Consider the following 23,633-nt stretch of genomic DNA (forward strand, 5'->3'; position numbering starts at 1 on the left):
GTACAAAGACAAGAACTAGAAACAGTATGGAGCTGATAAGATGCAGAGTATCATGAGAAAGCATCATTGTGGTGAACTGAAAGATAGCAAGCTTTCCACAGATGATCTCTAGTTTAGAGATTTCGGGAAAGGAAAACCTAACCATGTAACAGGCCATACTGGAACTGAATGAAATTCTATCTTAATTTTATGAGAGAAAGATCATGTACTTTCATATGATTAGAGTAGTTGACATGGCTCTAAATCAAAGAAAGTCAGTTCTAAATCTTTAAATTCCTTTAGAAATTTCTTATCATTGCATTTCCCTGTGGAGAGAAAATTCTATAATGTTGACAAATGTGTTCTAAAAAAAAAAAACATGGATCTGAAGTCAAATTGATTTTATAAAATACAGCCAAACCTGATTCTTTGAAGAGACTACATCTAAATGCCAATTCTTTCCAAGAGGGAGTAGTAGAGACATAATTTAGTAATCCACATTGTGAGGCAATAATCTTTAGAGTAAGAAGTAATATCCCTATGCAGACTTCACTGTAGTTATATTGTTTCATAATGTCTGATCTGTAGTTGAGAAGTTTATTAAGAATCATACCAGAATCCTCCCTTTGGTTTCATTTTGAGTGCTTCTTTAGAAATTCCATTGCAAGAACAAAGAGTGCCCTAAAACATTGATTACAAAGGGATATCAGCAGCTGTCTTGTGTCTGGGCACAAGTGTGCACAAAATTCCAGGCACCTATTTAACAAAGACAGTTGTGTTACTCAGTACTTAAATCACATGCCATTATTAAATTTAAGAAATCTCTATTACTTTACTCAGGCCAAATTAAATCAAGTTATTTTTATTGACTTCCCATCTAACGTAACAATGTTCCAAAGTAAAAGAGGCATATCTGAAGCAGTAAAAATCAAAAGACATTGGATTAAATACTCAAGTATACAGGAAAACATATCTGGGTACAAATTTATGGAAGATAATGACAGCTACTGCGTCTTAAGACACATATAAAAAACTGACAACTACAACATTTTAAGAAGACATCTAATTCCCTTTAAACACGAGAACTTTTAAGAAGCAAGCATCCTCCTGAATGGCATTTTTTAAAAGCAGGCACTGTAACTCAGTATCACTCAATTAATCCCAAGTTATAATGAACAAGTCAGTCAAAGTTATTAAATTTCAAAATCAATCCACTAAAACAAAATTGACAACAGACATTTTTCCTCCCGTACGGTCTAACAGATAATTATTATGTATAAATCAACTATTCCAATGCAAGAAGTACTTTACCCTTTGTTAGACAATTGGTCTGGCCTTGGGAATGACCGGCAGCTTCAGTCCTCATAGAGTAGACTTATCTCCTCCAAGATCTCATTATTATTTTACAGTTCTCAAGCACACCAGGAGTGTTAGGTGGTGCCTCACACATTCTTGCAACAAACTGAAACCGAAAAGTGGAAGGCAGCTCTGCTTTAAACACTTTGTGAAACAAGTACAAGAAAGAAAACGTTTCTAGGGGAGAAGAAAAGACCTTTCTGTGGTTACACAGACTACAGATACCCAAACAAAGATGATGTTTGTTGAGGGTAAAAACATGTCTTTCAGGCTAGATCCCGAGTATGAACCATACCAGCCTACACCCAGCATTCCATCTGACAACAAACAGGAGCTTGAAACAAGCAGCTTTACAACATGTCGTCTTGTACTGCAGAATTAGCCCCATGCTTACCACTTGGCATAAAATTTGTCATGAAGCAACAAAGACAATTTTAATTGCAAACATTAAACTGAAGCTAAGTAGAAATGTTCCCCTCAAACACATGTTACATCTTAACATAATTTTTAACATGAAAACTGCAGCCTCTGCTTCAGACACTAAGTAGAATACATGCTAAATTTTGGAAGGTTTTGGAAAGTTTGGGGAAGTTTTAAGACCCCACACATATACAAGTGAAACACATGTTTTGTGAAACAATGCGTGTAATTACTGTAGGACGGCACTGTGAAATGTTCTCTTCCACTCTATTTGTTCCGTCTTCCCTTCAATGCTTCCTTCTTTCAGATGGTCAAGGGCCTACACTTTGGAAACCACTTCACAAACACAACAGCCATGTTACAGGCATGCTTGTGAACGTCAATTACACGTAACTGGACACTTAACGCATTAAGTTTACACTCAGCTAAACTCATCTGTAACATTTAATATAAGCAAAAGATCTCAGAAGCTTAGAGAGAGGGGAAAATTTCAAGTCATATACTAAGGAATGAGAATCAAACTGGTATCAAACTTCTTACCAGCTAAAAGATAATGAAACTCTGCTTCCAAAGTTTTAAGAAAAAATTATCATTTACTTAGAATTCTATACCAAGCCCAACTATCAATGAAGCATGAAGAAAAAAATAAAAAACATTTCTAGATATTATGAGCTGTGCTGAGCTCAAGAATGACACCACCTCCCCAGAAGATGTCCACATCCCATCCCCTGGAACCTATGAGTGTACCTTATAAGGCAAAAGGGATCTGCAGAGCTTTGCAGACGTAATTACGTAAGGCTCCTCCGATGGGGAGAATATTCTGGATCATGCAGACAGGTCCGACATAATCACAAGGCACCATATACAAGGGAGACAAGAAAATGTGGCAATGGAAGAGGCCGGAGTGCTGTGAGAAAGGAAGGGGTCACCAGCCAAAGAAAGCAGGTGGTCTCTAGAAGTTAGAACGGACTAGGAACAGACTCTCCCCCGGTGGTTCCAGAAGGAACCAGCCAGCCAGACACCTTGCCTTTGGCCCAGTAAAACTGATTACAGGCTCTGGCCTCCAGATCTGTAACAGAGTCAGTCTATGTTGTTTTAAGCCACCACGTTTGTGGTCATTTGTTATTGCGGTGATAGGAAACCAATACAATGGTTCAAAGTTCACTGCCTATGCAATGTTTCCTTTAAAAAGAATTTCAGGATACACGACAGAAAAACAAGACAACAACAGAAATTGCTGACAGAGACTCTCTCCTTTTGCAAACTTCAGTCAGGCCCCTCCTAACCCTCTTCCTGAAGAGGCCTCAGCCTGTGTCCAGCCCGCCTAGCCCAGCTGTAGCATGAGTCTGTAGCTGGTCATCCTGGCATTGCCTCCACCCACGATCCTGTTCAGTCAATGTACCAAGGACCCCGTACCCTCGATGTCACCTCTACCTGCAGACTCCTTTGCTCTGCCTGTTGACTATAACCCCCCGTGTCCTTACTGTGTCTGGAGGGGAGCCCAATCTCTCTACCATATTGACAACAGTCTCTACACTAACTGCAATCGTCCTGAACAAAGTCTTCTTTGTTGCTTTAACAAGTGCCGGAATTTTTTCTTTAACAAAATCAAAAAGAGAGACAGACACAGGAGGCTAAAATTAGACATTTCCAGATGCCAACTGTGTAGTTGCCTAGAGAGCAGCCAGCCTACATTTGAACACGGAATACAAGGTGTCTTCAGGAAGAAAGTGGGTATTATTAGTGATACAGTAAAAGCTTATACATAAAAGACTCCAAAAAGAGGGTAAAAGGACTTGGAAATCTCAGAACAAGCAAAGCATAAAGTGATAAAAGTCACAGTCAAATGTAAAGAAATGTATACAAGGCATTTTTACATTTGAATTGGAAGCACATAAGAGAAATGAATTCAAGTGACCTTGACACTTTCAACAGTAGGATTTTACTTCCTTCCTAGGTACATCATAACATTTGAGACCGAGGTAAATGATACTGACATTATTGTGATCATATGATACTGACATTATTCTGATCACGGAAGAATTTTATCAACTTTTAAAGTTCACAATCAACTTCAGACCAAGTGTCCAAAACCAAACTCTGATCTGCAAACCCAGACCCCACTCCAAACCTAAGCCCCCTTCCCAAAAGCAGCTGCTTTGACCTATGAAAAACATTCTCCGCACTGTAAGAACCCTCCCTGCCTGTATCCATGCGTACACAGACATCAATTTCCCTTTTCTAGTCAAAAAGTAGAATCGTTCTACATATAATTCTACACCTTACTCTTTTTTCATGTTTAACAGTTCATCTTGGAGATTGTGCATATCAACATCTATAGATCTACCCAGTGGTATGCCAATACCACTTCTAAGAAGCAACTGATTCTTAGAGGGAAGAAGTAAGGGCTCAGGGACCTAGTTTGCAGCATCTCCCAACTTCCAGACGGCCGCTCCCAGCACTATGGTGGCTAATCAGCAAGCGACAGAGCGCCGGCACAGAAGACAGAGTTCAGCAGGCTCAAACACTTAAGCAGTATCTACCGCAACCTTTCCACAGGTGCAAAGCTTCCTGATGCCTTAATTTCTCTGACCAGTCTTCTCTGAGGGATGTGGGCGAGGATAAAATGGGAGTCCACTTTTAGTGGGAGTTAAAGACAAAACGTCAGCAGGTGAAGGGCTTACTAGGCAGTGGTGACCAAAGGCTAGGGGGGAAAACAGGAAGCAAAAAACGACCAGGAAACTCAGAAAAGCAGCTGTTGCAGTGAGGAAAACAGTACCTGGCATGCAGAGCAAAGCGAGTCACCATGACTAAAAAAAGAGACAGAAGGACCTCTCCCCGAAGCTGCTTCATGCTTCAGTTCCCAGTGGCTTTCACTTCCGGCTCAATACAAATAATGCTCTTTTATCTTGAAATAATTTGAGTAAGTTATTCTCGTCTATGATCTGAGTTCCTTCATTCCACCCCATCTTTCAACCCAAAGAGGCCCTTGGCACCGACGGGGCCTACGCAGGCTTCGGGTGTCTGTGATCACTTGCTTAGCACGCCCCGGACTAAGACGGACCAAAAATGAGGCTCTTTCAATGGTAAAATCTTAACAGGCACCACTCCTAAAGACGTCAGCATTGGTTTTGGTCATGCGTGAGATCCGAGGCTGGAAGGAATACTGGAAGGAGGAATAGGCAGAGTTAAGAAGATTAACACGAAAACATAACTAAAAACAAATTAAATAAAAGCAGGTGCACTAGTCACAAGAGAACGTGAAATGCCACTTACTGTGACTGGTCACTCTGCGTGAAATGACATGAGGTGCGGGCACCTACAAGTTCCATATACCCGAGCGCCAGCCCCTGAAAGCTTATTCTGAAACAGCATGGCAGGATACCATGGGATACAGCATTGGATATCGACCCCCTGCCCGTCCTGTGCCAACTAACTCAGGGTCTCCGCCCATTCCCTCCACTGGGAGGTCATCTGTAATCCAACATTCCTTGGCACTCCAGCCCAGCCCCACTTTCATCTCTCATAACTCAATTCCATATTAAACCACATCTTATCAAAAACTGTACAACCCCCCAAAACCTACTTCTCTCCTTCTTCCTTCCTCCACTAGAGTTAATAATCTTAGAAAAGTCATTGGCTTCCTTCTCTCTTTCTCATGTTCACTGGGAATAAGACAACAAAAGATTGGGATCATAGTTGCAATTATAAGACTACTATAAATAATCGTGATCAAGGAAGGGACAGCCAAAGGCAGGAAGCTAAATATATGAAAGAACCAATGCCATAACCCAGTCTTCAGAAATGCCCAGATTTGCTCTCAAAACAGCCACACAAGTGTCTGTACAATAGCTTCATATTTCTCTGGTTTAATATGCATTGTCTGATATCATAAAAAAATTCAAAATATATAAGCTTAAATACTCTTCAATTTTAGGTTTTATTTTAATTATCAGTGTGAAGAGGATTTGTCTCTTTCCACTCAAAATATTTCTATTACAGCACTATCAGCATGGTATCAATATTTTCTACTATATCATGCTTTAAATGAATAGTTTTTAAATTTTTCATTAAATTTGCAGAACACATTACTTCAAACAACTTCTTACACAGAAGCCCAATTGCCCAGCAAAGCGGGCAGGTAAGGTTAAGGAGAAAAGGAGCAAAGTTCCCCGACTTGATCTCCCTCTTTCTTCCACAGTGATCCAGGGGACCTGCACAGACCTACAGTGCTATACAGGCCAGAGCAAGCTGTACCCAGTGGCCTTCTTTTTTGCGTACCTTGGTAAAGAAAACTACTGCTCATATGACTTCTCTTCCAATCAGCTTCCCAACTACATCTCAAGCTCCCTTTCACTCTCCCATAATTCTCAAGGTCTGAGTCTTCCTTATACAAATAAAAAGATCAACATTTTATAATTGATAGGTTGGCTGTTTGTTTTATTGTGTTTGTAAGCATATACTTTTAAGACCCTTCAGAACACAGGTATTTTAAACACTAATATTTTAAACACAGAGTACCTGGTATCAGCAAAGGTATTTAATATTTCCATAACTAAGAAGATACTTAAACTTACAGTTTTAACAATAATTCCTGGGTAGGCTTCTATTACTTACTTCCTAATTTCTAGAAGGATGAGAAACAAAATAAATTTTAAAATAAAAAAATTACTGACAAAGATTTATTATAATTGAGAAGGCCATTTTTTCTCAATTTCAATCTTGAATTATAGTGGACCTACCTTACCAGTGCCCACTGGTATAAGGGAAAACTGGCCACTGCTTCATTTGTTCTAGCGTACTTCCAAACTGATACCCATAATATCTCATTGAATACATTTATTGACATGTCTATTTAACTGAAAGTGTCATGAACAAAAGATAGTTATCTCATTCACCTTGGTATCACTATCACAGTGCCTAACACAGGGTAGCTGCTCACCAAATATATCTTAAAAAGATAAAAATATCTCCTCAAAATGTATCACTATTGTGAACTATTCAACCAACTAAACACTAAAATATCTATTCATTTTTAACAATTAGATTTTTATTTTATTTTATTTAGTTCAGAGAGAGCATGAGCCTGGGGAGGATCTGAAGGGGAGGGAGAGGGAGAGAGAGAACCTCTTAAGCAGGTTTCATGCTGAGCACCAAGCCTGAAGGCAGCAGAGCTCCATCCCATGACCTTGATCACAACCTGAGCCAAAACCAAGAGTGGGACACTCAACTGATTGACCAGTTGCCTGAACAATTAGATTTTAAACTATTTTCCAGACACACTTTCACTGCAGAAAGCATACCTTTACTAAAGATTATCAGCTTTGTTTTTTATTCTATTTCAAGGTAGCATTAAAAAATTTTTATTAAAGCACATGGGTGGCTCAGTTGGTTAAGTGTCTGCCTTCAGCTCTGGTCATGATCTCAGGGGCCGGGGATCAAGTTCCGCATCAGGGTCCTTGCTCAGTGCGGAGCCTACTTTTCTCTCTGCCTGCCTCTCTGCCTACTTGTGTGCTGTCTGTGTGTGTGTGTGTGTGTGTGTGTGTGTGTGTCAAATAAATAAATAAATAAATAAATAAAATCTTTTTAAAAAATTTTTATTAAGACTGTAAAATTCAGATACAAGAAATCACAACGTATTTCTGATTAGCACTTCTAATTAATTACAAGTCCTTCATTTCTATTAAGGAAGAAGGAAGGAAGGAAGAAAAGAAGGGAGGTAGGGAGGAAATGAGAGAGAAAGAGAGAGAGAGAGAAAGAGAGAAAGAGAAAGATAGGGGAGCCTCTTGAAAGATGAAAACCACAGACTTAGCGTGAGGTCTGTGTTCCAACCTACTCCCTTCCTCACGTCGTCCTTGAGCCGGCTCCCCAATCTACTCATAGAATCTTGCAGTCTCACTTTCTTGACAGGAAGTCCTGTTCACTTGGCTGAGTGTGCTACCATCGTGCTTCAAGTCTATGTGGAGACACTTCAGCTAAAGGAACGCTCTAGAACTCTCCCGCCACTTCTCCCTCACTCTTCTCATGGGGTCAGAAGGACTTTGGAGGTTGGCTTGGTTGAACTCCTCGCTCTCTCTCTCTCAGTCCCCCTTGGGGCATGCCAGGGGGCATGGTCTACTGGTCTACTCTTCATGCATGAAGGCACCCATCTTGAGGGGAGGCCTGCAGTTGCCCGGCCGTGCTAGTCACAGCGTAAGTCTAAGTCACGATGGGCTACTAAGCCCTTTTCTCACTTCCGCTCTAATATCATGTCCTCAGATCATCCAACAGAGCAGACATTTTGACCTCTATCTGTCAGTCTCTTGTGTTGTATCTCTTAAAGAAAAGAAACAGTATCACTCTCGGTTCCCTAGAACTCCCCAAATCAGACTAGAACCTCCTACGCCTATGTGTAAGGTGATTCATAGAGAAAAAGGATATGGAGTGATGCAACAATATTTAAATACCATTACTACTGATGAGAAGCATAATTACTAGCTGTTGAATATGAGTCTAACTCCCACATTTGGGGGTAGGGTTGAATGACAAAATTGTCAACAACAGATACTTAGCACCAAGACAAGCTTATGAGTCATTTTACTCACTTAGATCCGCCTACAGGTTGCTGGCAAACTCGGGATTATACCTTAGCTGCTTTTCCAGCAGTGTGATTGCTTTAGAAGATGACACAAGACTCATTGGTAACAACTCCCTGTTTGTGGATACTTTACAACCTATCTAGTGAGAGTTTACTAGGTGCCAGACACTGTGCTGAGCATTTACTACGCATAACCTCACATACACAAGCTATTCTCGTAGTTGTAGGTCTATCCCCAGTTTACACATGGGAAGCCTGAGGTGTGGAAAGGTTATGTCACCCTGGCCCTAGCGGACGCAAGTAGCAGAACAGGACATAAAAGTCAAGGCTATCTGACATCAAAGCCCTGTTTTTAACCACCAAGCTATTTTGCTGAAGTACAAATGGTTGATCTTTTTATACTTCTTCTCACCTCCGCTGGTCCTTACATCTTTTTTCTTAGAAATAAATCTGTGATTCTAATGGTTGTTTTCTTTCCAGCAGCCTTCTAAACTGACCACACTGAACTGTCTACTATTTGTGCAAAATGGACTTTAATGATGCAGAGTCCAAGAACACCTTTATGAAATATTCTTTGTGATCCTAAGCAATTGTACCTCTTATATTGTAAGCTGTATGTTTTAGGATAATAGGAAATGTTCAAGAAACATGCAGTGCTCACTTCAGCAGCACATGTTCTAAAAACTGGAACAATACATAGGATTGGCCCCTACACAAGGATGACATGCAAATACATGAAGCATTCCAAAAAACACACAAATACAACAAAAAAAACCTGCAAAAATAGTTGAGTGACCACTCACCACATGGATACTAAATTTAACTCTGCTAAAAAACGTTACGCATTTAGTAGATACTAACTCAAATGCCCTCACAATTAATTTCTAGGACTATGGAAAGAATTCTGTTGAATCTACTTCATTTACCTGACTTCTACAACTTTCAGCTCATTCAGAACTGAAAGCATGTACAGTTATATTCACTATAAGTTCGTGTTGAATTCAGTCCTTTGGATACCAACAAGAAACAAAGCAATTATAGCAGATTCCTGTAGACCACACATAAGGCAAAGGGGCTGGAAGAGAATTCACAGAATGCCCACCGCAGTAGTACAGAACGAATTCCACAGATAATCTGGCAAACCCTATTTTCAACCTGATGGTAAAATTTCCACTCTTTAAATAAAAAAATGATAAGCAAATAGTAAACTGTGCCTAAAATGGCATACAAAAACAAGAACTCAGTATCACCTAGTACAACAAAGTAGCACAGACAAAAAATTGGATTAACACATTTTTTTTAAAGTATGACTATTCAAGTAGTATTTGGTTCCTGAATGGCTCTTAGGTTCAAATCAGAATATAAGGCCATTGAAGAGTGCCTAGGTGGCTCAGTCAGTTAAGCATCCAACTTTTAATCTCAGTTTAGGTCCTGATCTCAAGGTTGTGAGTTCAAGCCCTGCACTGGGCTCGTGCTGGGCATGGACACTACTTTAAAAAAAAGGAAAAAAGCTATCAAAAGCCAGCAACTTGGGAAATAATAAATCTAAGTGTTCATATCACACTGAAGCTGCCATCCATTCAAATAATTTTTTTACACAAGTGCCCTAAGCTTCAAGCACAGCACCACATAACTCCCATAACATAGAATTACAGTCATTGCCTCCTGTAATAAACCCTAAGAACACCATAAATGCACATCTCACATTTGTATGTATGTTTAATATAACATGCATTCTCTCCATTGTTACTGTTACTGTACCAATAAATTTGTGTTGGCCTGCCTCATATAAGTGAGATTTATTTTACAGAACAAACATCAAATGTGCTATACACATATGAAAGTCACTGATCAGGAGACTAGATATAATAAATACCAACTAAGAGTCTGGCTCATAATAACAGCTAGCATTTCTTTTGCACAATCTAAACATCTTATGTATGTTATTTCACGTAATGACCTCACGTCCAAACTGTGAGGTAGGTATCATTATTGTTCATTTCACAGACAAGAAAATTGTTGGGTTAATTAACTTGCAAGATCACACCGCTCTGCAGTGGCATTGGGCCTATGCAATAAGGCCCCAGAGTGCTCTTAATCGCTCCACGTAATCTCTGAATAAATGAAATGGCAAGCAAATGTACAAGAGGTTTGTCAAGAGAATCTGTCAAAAGGGATCCTCAAAGTAGCATTAAATCAGGCCAAGAGGCCAAGGAAATGCCCTCCAATCAACAGGAAGCCAAGGAGGTGTTTTTTAAAGGGAAAACTGGCCAGAAGCTGCAGCTACACTGAAGGCTGCTCGGGAAGGAAGAAGAATGTGCTTATTAACAGCTCATGTTATTGAGCTTCTGTAACTCAGCAGGCACTGTGCTAGGTACATACAATAGCTCAATGAATGCTCAAACAGCCTATTAGCATTTATATTTTACAGATGAGAAAATGAAACTTGAGAGGTTAAGCAACTGGTCTAAAGCTACATTATGGGTCAAAGTCTCAATACAAACCCATTATCTGGAAGGCTACAAAGCCTATCCCCTGGCCAATAACGCCATAAAAGTGAAGCGAGAAAGAGAATGTCTGCATATCTGTAAATTGATAAGGTATAAGCTACCAAGAAACTAATGCACGGTAACCAGGAAGTGGTTTGGCTGAGTCAGTGTGCTCAAACCTACGTGTGCTGACTGTGTTTCCGCAAATGAATATCCTCCCCCAATAAAAAGAAAAATCTTCCTAGATCTGAAAATGACTTCCCCAAATTCCTTATTCCTGGGCACTTTAAGATAACCACGTCCTCAAAGTTTCCTTACAGATATCAAAAAGCGCCACAGAGTTTTACACACAAAAAAAATGCATTTTCCTAGTTTGTGATTATTACAAACAAGCAAGCAAAAATTTCCAAATGTTACACTGGAGCAGCTCAATATTGATACAATCCAACCTATTTTTTTATTTTTTTAATGCTTTACCAGCTGCTACTCACCAGACCCTGGGAAGCGAGCAGGGAAACATGGGTCTCCTGTCAATGGTTTTAGTTGTCTTTGATTTATACCCTCTATTTAATATTCAGTCTTGTATTTATTTTTTTTTAAACCCTTTTAACTGCATCTTTTTGCCCCCTAAGTATAACACATAGGTTCTTCAGTATAAAGATTCATTAATTTTAAATTATACCAAACTTTAAAATACAACATTTCCAACACACTACTACTGGCAATTTGTAGTATATAAATATTGCACAAGACACTCCAGCTTTCATCATTGACATTTGAAGATTTTAATGTTTCATCAGTTTCAACACTCCTAAAGGTCATCATATGTAACAACTGGTGACTTTCCTTAGGCATGAATCTGAATCATGGACTGTGTATATGAAAGCGGGTCACATAGCTGATGAGGGGGCCTAGATGTCTAGTTAGTGCCTACCAAAGTAGCTTTGTTTTTCTCCACTCGTTTTATAAACACCAAATCCCATGGTGGGAGTGAAATAAAACCAAAGCAAAACACAAAATTTAGGGGCCTCAAAAAGAAAGCAGGTAGTACTTTGAAGTACCTCTGATCTGCTATGGTAACACAGCATAAACTCCTGAGATGTGACCTACAGAGGTCATGCAATGTAAACAATAAAGTTACTTCAATACCAAACAATAAAACAATAATCAACTACCATGGGAAACAAAACAAAAAAAGCACATGAACAGAAAAGAGACAAGTCACATGCAACTCTTGTTCTCAGGGCTGTGAGTCTGAGCCCCTGGTAGGGTGAAGAGATTACTTAAAAATAAATTCTTTAAAAATAAAACTAAAACACTAAAAACAAGAATGACATGCATCATAATGCTAACAATCATTTTAACTCTCTGAATTCCTTTGAGAGGATGAACTACAGACAATTTTATTTTCTTCTTACCCTTGTGTATTTTTTTTCTGCATGGTCATTAGTAAGTATATATTACTTTTATTATAAAGTGTATTTTTAATATAAAGACAGATCACATTAATACCATAAGTCAAAAAATTAAAAACCATTTATTCCCCAAATACATTTTAAGCTTTTTAATGAAACAGTATGCTGGGGCGCCTGGGTGGCTCAGTGGGTTAAGCCGCTGCCTTCGGCTCAGGTCATGATCTCGGGGTCCTGTTATCGAGTCCCGCATCGGGCTCTCTGCTCAGCAGGGAGCCTGCTTCCTTCTCTCTCTCTCTCTCTGCCTACCTCTCAGTGTACTTGTAATTTCTCTCTGTCAAATAAATAAATAAATAATCTTTGAAAACAAATAAATAAATAAATAAAACAGTATGCTGCCTGGGAAACAAACTTGCTCCCCAGTTCTCTAATGAGGTTTTAGATGGAAATCTATAAAACATTTTTTGAAGAAAGTTATCTATAGTCATCAAAATAATTCTCCCCTATCTCTATGAACACCTAAAATTCTACTTGGAATACCAAGTAATAAGTCATGTAAGTGAGTGAAGATTAGATTAAGAATATAAAGACCAGCTTTCCCCTGGAAAATGGTAGATTAGATTTTCTGATATTCATTAAATCAAAAACTACTGCCACTGCACTAAGTTACTATGAAAATAAATATGGATAAAACGTTTTTCATAAAGATCACAATCTCCTGAGGGGATCAAACACATAAAGAATCACTGTAAATAATGTGATAAATCTCCCTTCATTGAGGTCTTTTTAAAAATGCTACAGAGAAATTAACAGGAAAGAAAAGGAAGACAGAAAAAGATTTTCACTACAAGGCAACATTTGAGCAACGCCTTCTAAGAATGGTAGATACTTAACCATGTGGACAAGGACAGAAAATCACAATGTGTTAGTAAAGAGGTAGGGTCCATAGAAGGAAACAGAATAGCGCATGTAACACCTGCTGGGGGTTAGGGATATGCATAAATACAGAGATTCATCTATTCGTCTATTTCAACTGCAATGTCCACTGCTGGGGTAAAAAAAAGGTGAGACTCCTAACTTTTATCATTTCTCCTTTAATTATATTCTACCCAGTACAACAGGACAGAAGGCAATACCCTGGGGCAAAAGTTAAGTGTATGCAGGAAAAGAACAAAAGGTAACAATTCAGGATCAGAAATTAGTTTGAGGCCCTAAAGAAAGCAAAATAAACATAGTAAAAATTTAATAACTCTAGTTCTGAGACTACCAACATATCATCACTACTTGGGTATTCATTCATTACAACCTGAGTCATTAAAAATTAAATGACTGAGATAATGGCAAGTGGAAACCTATTTTAATGATGCAAATTCTGTTCCAAAAGCCAATTCAAAAACCAATCTAAGCACATTCAAATAAATATTCCTTCAATATTATGCCAACATAATCCACCATATACATTATTCTCCTTGAGAAAAATAGCAGTGGTAGAATGTAGATTTCCACAGAAAGCAGCACCACTGTACTCAGGATTTTTTAAAAGACAATAATCTTAGATGCAACTGACCCATGAAAGAAGAGCAAAGGGCTACCACTGGGCTCCAGATGACATCTTGTCTGGATATCCTGAAATTCCAACTTGGGTTTCTTTACTGTTAAGCTATATATCTCATCCCCATCCCAATGTCTCACGCTCAATTACCTGGCCAAAACTATAGCCACGTGTTACATGAAACTCTACGTGAATTTTTTATTATATCAGTTAAAGAGTAACTCAAAGACACGATTAAAGTAGGGGAAAAAAGTTTCTTTGAGAATGCTACACCCGATGAGTTCTACCAAATCCCACATGAAATATCACCACACGCCAGGGAGACTGACTATAAAAACACATTCTACATAGAAGACCTGCCATCCTGCTCATTGAGGAAAACATTTCTTAGAAAGCACTGTCTCCTTCCTACTCACTGAGTATACCATCTGAAGTTACAGAATACATTTATAACAACCACCCCAATTCCTCTTTTACAAGAAAATAAGCATGACCAACTCCACAAGCCATCAAAAAAGACTGGAAACAACCTAAGTGTCCCTCAATTCAGCTATTAAAAATCATGATGTAAAATTACATACTGATTTGGATTCATTTCCAAGATATACTGGAAATAGGGAGAAAAAAAGGGCAAAGGTTCAGAATAGTGCATATAACACCCTGCTGGGGGGTTAGGAATGCACAAAAATACACAAAACTAACAGTGGTTGTCCTGGGGAGATTAAAACCCAGAGTGAATGGAAAGGACACTTATTTTTCAGTGGCTAATCTTGCATACACCTTGAGCTGTTTATCAGGTACGTATACCACCTTATCAAAATATAAAAAATACATATATCAACAATTGTAAACATAATTAACGTTCGGAGAAAAATCCCTCCTCAGGAAAAGGTTAGGGTTTCATATGACTCCAGTGTAGCTCCCTCTACACAAGCAAACGTTCCCTTCTCTACCAACCCTTCTTCTAGCCTGCAGGGACCTGAAACAGGAGGAGGGCCAAGCACAGGGCCACGTCAGCTTTTATGATAGAATGCCTTCATCTTCCAGTTCTCCTCACTGTTCTAAAGGAAGGAAAGGAAGAATGTAAATTCAAAGAGAGAAAAACTATGTCAAGTGCATAACTATCTCCTTCCCATAACCATGAGAAAGCCCATTAGTACTTTAGACTCTAGCAGGCCATCCAGGCACAGGGGCTGTAATGGTGCAGAAAGAGGAAAATTAAGACTCTATATCCCCCCTTCTTGATATATGAATAGAAAACCAGGCCCTGGGAAACAGGTCTTTATCCAACACGATGATTTGTCAAACAATCAATATTTTACTGAGAACGGCAAAAACTACAAAAAGGATAAAACAAATGCTGAAGTCATTAAATTTTAGGCTATCACGGGCTAGATCAAACACCTTAAAAATAAATACATAAGCCTGGGGGCCTCTGGCTGCCTCAGTAAGTACAACACAAGTTTTGATCTTGGGTCGTGAGTTCGAACCCCATGTTAAGGCACAGAGCTTACTTTAAAAAAAAAAAAAAAAAAGTACAACCAAATAACAAGATTTACAGGAAAACCTGCTTTAGCAGATCACACTACAACTTTCCTAACCAATTCACTTACTTATTCAATGGGATTTTTATTGCTGACACATCTAGGTTATTTTTGAAATCCATGTCTCCTAGAACTTTCATTTATAGCATTCTTGAAATGCCTTTAAAGCCTTTTAAAGGTTTTTTTTTTTTTATCCCTTAAACTTTTTTTCATATGACACTGATCTTGTCAAAAGCAGTTTTGCCAACAGCCGTTCTTTTCAAGAGCATAACTTTAATAAACTCGCGGACAGTCATTACATTACAGTCATTGTGAATGGTAAGTTACTCTAAATGACCATTTTTAATACAGCCAATCTAATGAGTCCCTTGGCTTCCAATAAAACCACCAATGCTTTGACAATTTCACAAACTCAGTGTGGACAAAGGCTCTTTGCAAGTACTGAGAAACATAGACTATTAAGACCCCCTATCTGCCCTCAAGATGTTCACAACCTTGTAAATGAATAAAACAATCATTACCTTAAGGGATGTGTTGCCCACAGGACCTTACCAGCAAGGAGAAAAAGACAAAAGTAACAATCTTTCTTAAAGCACATCACACAATCTGCTGGGGACAAGTATGTTACTATACCATGCAAACTATTTCTAACACGACTAGAAAACCAGAGAGCATCTAATGAATGAATTATTAAAGGGGATTATCTAAAGATAGAACAGAATTTTAGTGAGATCGTTTTTGTTCATTTCAACACTATAAATGAGAGCCAATTTGGACTTCTAGGAGATGCCTTCAGATTGACTTATATCTCTCTAAAGACCTAATGATAAATCTAGCAATCAGAAGCTCAAATTGCCTGGCAAGTATACTGGAATGCCAACACAAACCAAAGTTATCTGCCTACTTCCTTTTTCATGCTATCAAGCACCATAAATCTTTTGGAAAGTATGGTTATCTTTATTTACAACATGCTTTAGAAAGTATTTTCCTACTTAATTATGCCTGGAATGTGTGTGTATATATATAAACCTATGCAAAACAAAGCTTTCCCCCAAATCTGTAATAATAGTTTCACAAGAGTCTGATGAATACATATAACAAATCAAAATGAAATTAATACCCTTACACAAATTAATACAAAATTAGTCCATATACCAGCACTATAGCTCCCATCTGATTTTGGTTCTGTTCCATTCAATAGAATAAGTAATAACTGATCAACCACTCATTACTGATAGAAACTTGGGCAAGTTACACACTGCATGAGCATCAGTGTTTTCACCTGTAGAGGAGAAATTATGACAATAAGAGCACTAGCTAACATTAACTAAACGTCTGCTATGTGTCAGATACTAGTCTAAGCATATCATGTTCTAGGCATATATTCTCAAGCATGTGATCATCAACGCAAACAAACCTATGGTATAGACACCATACTGAGAAAATAATATATCGCCACACTCCAGATGAGGAAAGAGAGACACATGTTTCTGAAGGTCTCATGGCAGGTGGCAGAGCCCAAATGGTCTGGGATCCAGAAGCCACACTCTCAATCATTAAGGTACAGCTGCTTAAAAACCGTTAAAACATCTCCTGCCCAACTTGTAGAATTCTTGTGAACATCACATTTAACCGGGCTCATAAAGTATTTTATAACTTTTGGTGTCATGTAAGAAGGGGTATTTATTATTAATAAAGTTTTAAGGACAAGACTGGTGAAAAATGACTGTGGAGGTATCAAAGCAAAAATTTAAGTTAAAAAAAAAAAGTTCAAGGAATTGTAAAGGACCTTCAAGTGTATCTAGTTCAGCTTTCAACAAATGTTAATATCTGCTGGATGACACTCTTAATAAGCTGTCACAGAATTTCTCCATTAATGCCTCCAGAGATGAAAATTTCCCCAACTCACAAGTCAGCCCATTCCATCTCAAAATGTTCAAATTATTATTAGAAATGTTATCCTTTCAGCTCTAAACAAAATTAGGCTTTTCCACTATAAATATAAATCACTATGATAGTCACACTTTTCAACCATGACATTTTATTAAAGTCCCCTTTAAAATGTGACACCCAAATTCAACATAAAATCCTTGAACAGGTCTAATGTTGGGAAAACAACAGCTCTATCACCTTTCTTGATCTGCACCTAAATTCACTTTTCTTTCCCGGCTGGTAGTCAATTTATTGAGCTCGCATTTGGCATATGTTTAATTGAAATATCCCAGTCCTCCCTTGGGGGCTATCTCAGTCACAGTGTAGAACATGACATTTTATCATTTTTAATCTTGTTTTCACTCTGGTCTATTATTCTAGCCTGAAAAGATCTTGGCAAATCTCAATTTTATAACCTTACTTTAGCGATCTCTATCAACACTATACTCTATCTCTTCCTTCACAAACCCACTGATGACAGTGAAATTTTCTCCCTGGCCACTGAAAATAAGTTAAAATCCTAGGACATATTACAGAGATCTTGACTCTGACAGAATAAATTAATTTAAATATGATTCATCAATCAAATGTAAAATCCTTACAAGACCTATCACTTCTAGTAGTCTGTGGCGGCACTGCAGAAGCCTTTATCAGTATGTTTCTAACACCACATTAAACCCATCTCTTGGTGGGTTGGGATCCGGACAGCAGCCTAGTAAGATCCTGAACTCACTTCCTCCTATGGATACAACAAATACACAACTACAGATAGGATAATTTGCTCTGAGAAAAACCAGAAGAGCAAATGAACAGAGTCTCCACAACAGAGGACAGCATCCAGGATAGGAAAGGCAAAGACAGCCGCAGAGAGAAAAGAGAGGAAAGTGGGAAGGGAGAGGAGGAGCAAAGGGAGGAGGGAAGAGAGGAAGGGGAGAAAGGGAGAGGAAGGGAGAAAAGAGAAAGAAGGAAGAGAAGGAAGGAAGGGGAAACGGAAGAAAGAAAGAGGCAAAAGCACACCCCAGGCACCATCAGGAGGGATCCTGAGAACAAAGAACTTCTCGCTCACAATGAGGGGTTTGTGCTCTTTATCAATCAGCCATCACTTAGACCCTGAATCCCAGAAGACCCTCCTAAACACTGGGCTTTGAAAACCAATAGGGATTACATCCAGGAAAGTCATTAAACTGTAGGGAATGGAGAACCCACCATAAGGAACGTCACACAGACTTCACTCAGGACCCAGTGCAAACACCACCAGTCTGAAAAGTACTTAGATTTTATGTGGAGACCCACTTATTAAAAACATCTGCCATATAGGCAGGAAACCACTGAGGGTTTCTCTGGGGATGGAAACTCTTTTTCTCCAGGGTGGGGCCATTTTTACCACCTCATCCTACCTTGCTAAACTCAGCACCGGTAGGCTCCTTTTGGAACTACCTCCCTAACCTGTTAGACCCAGAGGGGCGCCCAACTGAAAGCCCACTCATTCGCACAGCACAGCCAGCAAGTCACAGCTGGGCCAGACACCAGTTTTCCTCCCAAACCTATGCCACATGAGATGAGTGCCTGCAGCCCACGCAGGGAACACCCCTTGGGTGTCAAGATGTGCTGGTGAGACGGGATTGCACCACTGGGCTCCACAGGAAATCTCCCACACAATGCCACTCCTTCGAGATTGGGAAAGGGATGGGGAGCCTGGGTGGCTCAGTGGGTTAGGTCTCTGTCTTCGGCTCAGGTCATGATCTTGGGGTCCTGGGATCGAGCCCCGCACTGGCTCTCTGCTCAGTGGAGAGTCTGCTTCTCTCTCTCTCTCTCTCTGTCTGCCTCTCTACCTACTGGTGATCTCTGTCAAATAAATAAAGAAAATCTTTTAAAAAAAAGACTGGGAAAGGGAGTTGATTTATCTAATACATTAAAAACAAACACAAAGAGGCAAAATGAACAGATAAAGGAATGTGCTCCAAAGAAAGGACAAGAAAAAAAAAATCAGGCAAAGACTTTAATGAAATGGAGAAAAAAAATCAAACTACCTAATAAAGAGTTCAGAGTAATGGTCATAAAGATGCTTACTGTACTCAGGGACGAATGAAGACAGTGACATCCTTAACAAAGAGACAGAAAATATAAGTCAGTTTGAAACATGTGGGAGGCCGCAATAAGGCTTGAGACGAGGACCCAACCAGGCCCTGACTTGTGCTTCCTTTAAAGCTCGAATAACCTAACAAAAGGTTTAGGACGGGAAAAGTTGAGTAGCACTGAGAAAGGGTCTGTGCTGTGTGTTGTGCGCTCGCCTACCTGACTTCCCACATTATTGCTAAACAAATGAGAACAATCCGGTTGGGGTCAAAAGTTCGTTGCTGGTCCTTGCTGCCCTAGTACGGCCCATAAATTACTTTCAGGTTTGCTGTATCAATACAGAACAATTGTACTGGCATCAGCTGCTTGACGTCAGGAGGTCTGCTTAGAGTTAAATGTGAAACTTATTATGGGAACTCGGGGTTGTTCAACTAGACACAGGTGTATTGCTTCTCCTATTATCACTATATATATGGCCTTAGGGCTTTGAATAAACATAGCACTGTTGGACACCCTCCTCAGTGCTCCTCCTGCCCCGATTTCTTTGCTTCTCGAGTTCTTTTCTTCATCCTCTTACCCTCACGTTCCTGGTCTATTTGTCGCGCTGGCCGCGACAGAAACAGTAGTTATAGAGCTAAAGAATAACTGAACTGAAAAATACAAAAGGCGTTCAACAGCAAAGTGGGTGGGTCAATGACTGAGTCAGTGAACTATAAAACAAAGCAATAGAACTCACCCAGACAGAGCAGCAAGAAGAAAACAACTTTTAAAAAACAAAGAAAACTTAAGGGATCTTTGGGTTAGCATCAAGGAGAATAACCATCACAATATAAGGGTCCCAGAAGGAAAGGAGCAAGAGAAGGGGCCAGAAAACTTATTTGAAGAAATAACAGCTGAAAACTTCCTCATCTGAAAAATGAAATAAATGTACAGGTCCAGGAAGCCCAGACAGTTCCCGAAAACGATGAACCCAAAGTGATCCATATTAAGATACGTTATAATTAAAGTGATAAAAAGATAAAGAGAAAATCTTAATTACACACAAGGGAAATCCCATAATGCTAGCGCAGATTTTTTAGTAGAAACTCTGGAGGCCAAAAGAGAGTGGCAAGACATATTCAAAATGCTAAAATGGAAAAACTTCCAAACAAGAATTCTCTACCTGACAACATTATCATTCAGAAATGAAGTAAGCATTTTCCAGATAAACAAAAGCTTAAAAAGTTCATCACCATCAAACTGGCCTTATAAGAAATGTTAAAGGGAAGTAAGTCCCTAAACCAAAAAGAAATGGCACTACTGAAGAAAACATCCAAAAGTAAAATCTTACTAGAATATAGGTAAATATACAGTAAAGGTATACAAAGTATATAAAGCAAGTATGAAGGTTAAAAGACAATAGGAGTAAAAATAAATAAAATTATAGTAATTAGATGAGGCACATAAAAAGATCTAAAACATGACCAAAAATATAAAATGTGGGAGGCACTGAGAAAAAAGTATAGTTTTGGAATGTACTAAAATTTAAGTTGTTATCAACTAAATTAAGTTGTTATCAAATTAAGTTGTTATCAACTAACCAGATTATATATACTTATATACTTATATATACTTATATACAAACCTCACAGTAACCACAACCCAAAAACTTAGAGCAAACACACAAAAGAAAATAACAAAGAAATCTAACATCAAACTAAAGAAAGCCATCAAACCACCGAGGTGATAGAAAGAGAAAAGAACAGAGAGGAGCTATGAAATCAGCCAGAAAACAACAAATAAAATGGCCATAAGTACATCTCTATCAATAATTATTTTAAATGTAAATGGACTAAACTATTCAATCAAAAGACAAGGAGTAGTTGAATGGATTAGAAAACAAGACGCACCTATACGCTGCCTGCAAGAGACTCACATCAGAAAGACACACACAGACTGAAAGTGAAGGGATAGAGAAAGATACTCCATGAAAATGGAAATGAAAAGAAAAGGACAGGGATTACAGGAGTAGCTATACCCAGAGCAGACAAAACAAACTTTAAAACAAAGACTGTAACAGTAGATACAGAAGGCCATTACATAATGATAAAGTAATCAATCCAACAAGAAGACATAACATTTATCAGTACATATGCACGCAACATACCTGCACACAACCGAGATACATTAACCAAATATCAACAGGCCTAAAAGGAAAAATTGACATCTGACAATGTAGCATACTTTAACACCTCATTTATATTAATGGATAGATCCAAACAAAAAATTAAAAAGAAACATCAGCCTTAAATGACACATTAGACCAGACGGACTTAGTAGACATATACAGAACACCATATCCCAAAGCCAAGAGAATAGACAGCCTTTTCAAGTGCCCATGTAAAATTCTCCAAAACAGACCACATGCTAGGCTACAAAACAAGTCTCAGTAAATTCAAGGAGACTGAAATCATATCAAGCATCTTCTCCAACTGCAATAGGATAAAAACTAGAAATCAACTATAAAAAGAAAACTGGAAAAAACACACAAAAAATGTGAAAATTAAACACGCTGTGAACAAATGGATCATCAAAGAAATACAAAATACACCTATCAGCACTTGAACCTCACCAACAAGCACTTTCTTATTAACTTGAGACAAATTAAAATAGAAATACAATATATCAAGATCTTTGGAATGCAGCAAAAATGGTTCTAAGAGGGTATACTGTAACAATACAGGCCTACCTCAAGTGACAAGAAAGATCTGATATAACCAATCTAACTTAACACCTAAAGGAGCTAGGGAGAAAAAAGAAGGGGGGGGGGCAAAGTCGGTAAAAGTAATAAAGTAAGGATTGAAGCAGAAATAAACAAAACAGAAATTAAGAAAAGAAGGAAGAAATTAATGAAACTAAAAGTTGGTTCTTGGAAAAAACAAACGAGGGCTCCTGGGTGGCTCGGGGGTTAAAGCCTCTGCCTCTGGCTCAGGTCATGATCCAAGAGTCCTGGGATCAAGGCCGGAACCTGCTTCCCTTCCTCCCTCTCTGCCTGCCTCGCTGCCTACTTGTGACCTCTCTCTGTCAAATAAATTAATAAAATCTTAAAAAAAAAAGAAAAAAGAAAAAAGAAAGGACAGACAAAATTAACAAATGTTTAGCTAGACTAACTGAGAAAAAAGAGAGGGCTCTAACGAACAAAATAAAAAACAAAAAAGGAGAACTTACAACTGACACCACAAAAACTCAGAGGATCCTTAAGACACTACTGAAATAAGTATACTTCAACAAATCGAACAACCTACAAGAAAGTTTCTGCTTTAACAAACAAACAAAGGCAACAACCAAAACAAGCAGATGGAAGAAAAAGAGTCTGAGACATATTCTCTCTCTCATGTTTACATTACATGACCTGCTCTGAATAGCAGGCCTGGGTGGTCAGTACAGATTTCCAGGAATCAAAGTATGCTTTTTCATTTGTTTTTCTCATACCCCAAAATGTTCACAGATATCAACTCACTTGCTCTTGATTCTTCCTTACATTATTTTTTTAAAGCACTTACTACTCTCGTTCATTCAGTATAGGTTACAATACTGTACCTTCAACAGCTTTTATGTGTATTTTTACTTATTCAGTGTAAATTCCTTTATCATTTCTTTCTTCTTAGAATCGGTAACCGCTGCAGATTTTTTTTTTCCTTTTTTGTTTTTTTAATTGGTCGAGGTCTCCTTCTAAAGTCTGCGAATATATGGAAGACCACCTTTACTCTTCCATTTTTCTAATTCACTTCTCTAAAGATAATCATATATCACTAACTTGGCACAGAATTTCATTCCTTAGCATTTTACAAATTCTCAGAAGTTATCAGCACTGAAACCTCACCAACAAGCACTTTCTTATTAACTTGAATTAGCCCTGAAAAGCAGTTCCTTTCATTATTCGCACAGCCTCCTAAAATATACACTTATCAGTAAGATTACGAGATGGATTTATTTCTATTTGATAAGCTCTATTGTCAGGCTCAAATTCTTGTTGAAAGAAATGGTTACAGATGATAACAAGATCTCATAGTTTCAAGGTTTCATAATAATTCATGGAGAAAATATCTTTTCAATAAATGATGCTGGAATAACTAGATATCTGTAGAGGAAAAAAACAAACTTTGGCTCTTAACCTCACACAGTACACAAAAATTAACTTGAAAAAATTCAGTATTTGTCAGATGAAATGAGGAGACCCTGGGCCCTGCGGCCTTGAGCTGGCCCATCTCAAAGGAGTCACCAAATGTTCCTGGTCTTGTTACAAGAAAGAATTCA

At 38.5% G+C, this 23,633-nt stretch overlaps 1 protein-coding gene and 1 pseudogene across 2 annotated transcripts in view; one reads left to right on the plus strand and one right to left on the minus strand.

Annotated features, from left to right (window-relative positions):
- The window catches only part of USP6NL (USP6 N-terminal like), a 148,340-nt gene that overhangs the window by 73,667 nt on the left and 51,040 nt on the right, over positions 1-23,633 (minus strand). Inside the window, exon 1 of one of the 2 annotated variants that reach the window (XM_059404089.1) lies at positions 1,291-1,416. The exons of the other annotated variant lie outside the window; for it this stretch is intronic. Coding sequence (XP_059260072.1) covers positions 1,291-1,345 — 55 coding nt within the window. The 5' untranslated portion in view covers positions 1,346-1,416. Of the gene's footprint in view, positions 1-1,290; positions 1,417-23,633 lie in introns of those variants that run through there. 2 annotated transcript variants of the gene reach the window in all.
- LOC132021024 (U6 spliceosomal RNA) lies at positions 8,986-9,086 on the plus strand (annotated as a pseudogene).

The sequence above is a fragment of the Mustela nigripes genome, chromosome 6, assembly GCF_022355385.1.
Source record: "Mustela nigripes isolate SB6536 chromosome 6, MUSNIG.SB6536, whole genome shotgun sequence".
Taxonomy (NCBI): Eukaryota; Metazoa; Chordata; class Mammalia; order Carnivora; family Mustelidae; genus Mustela; species Mustela nigripes.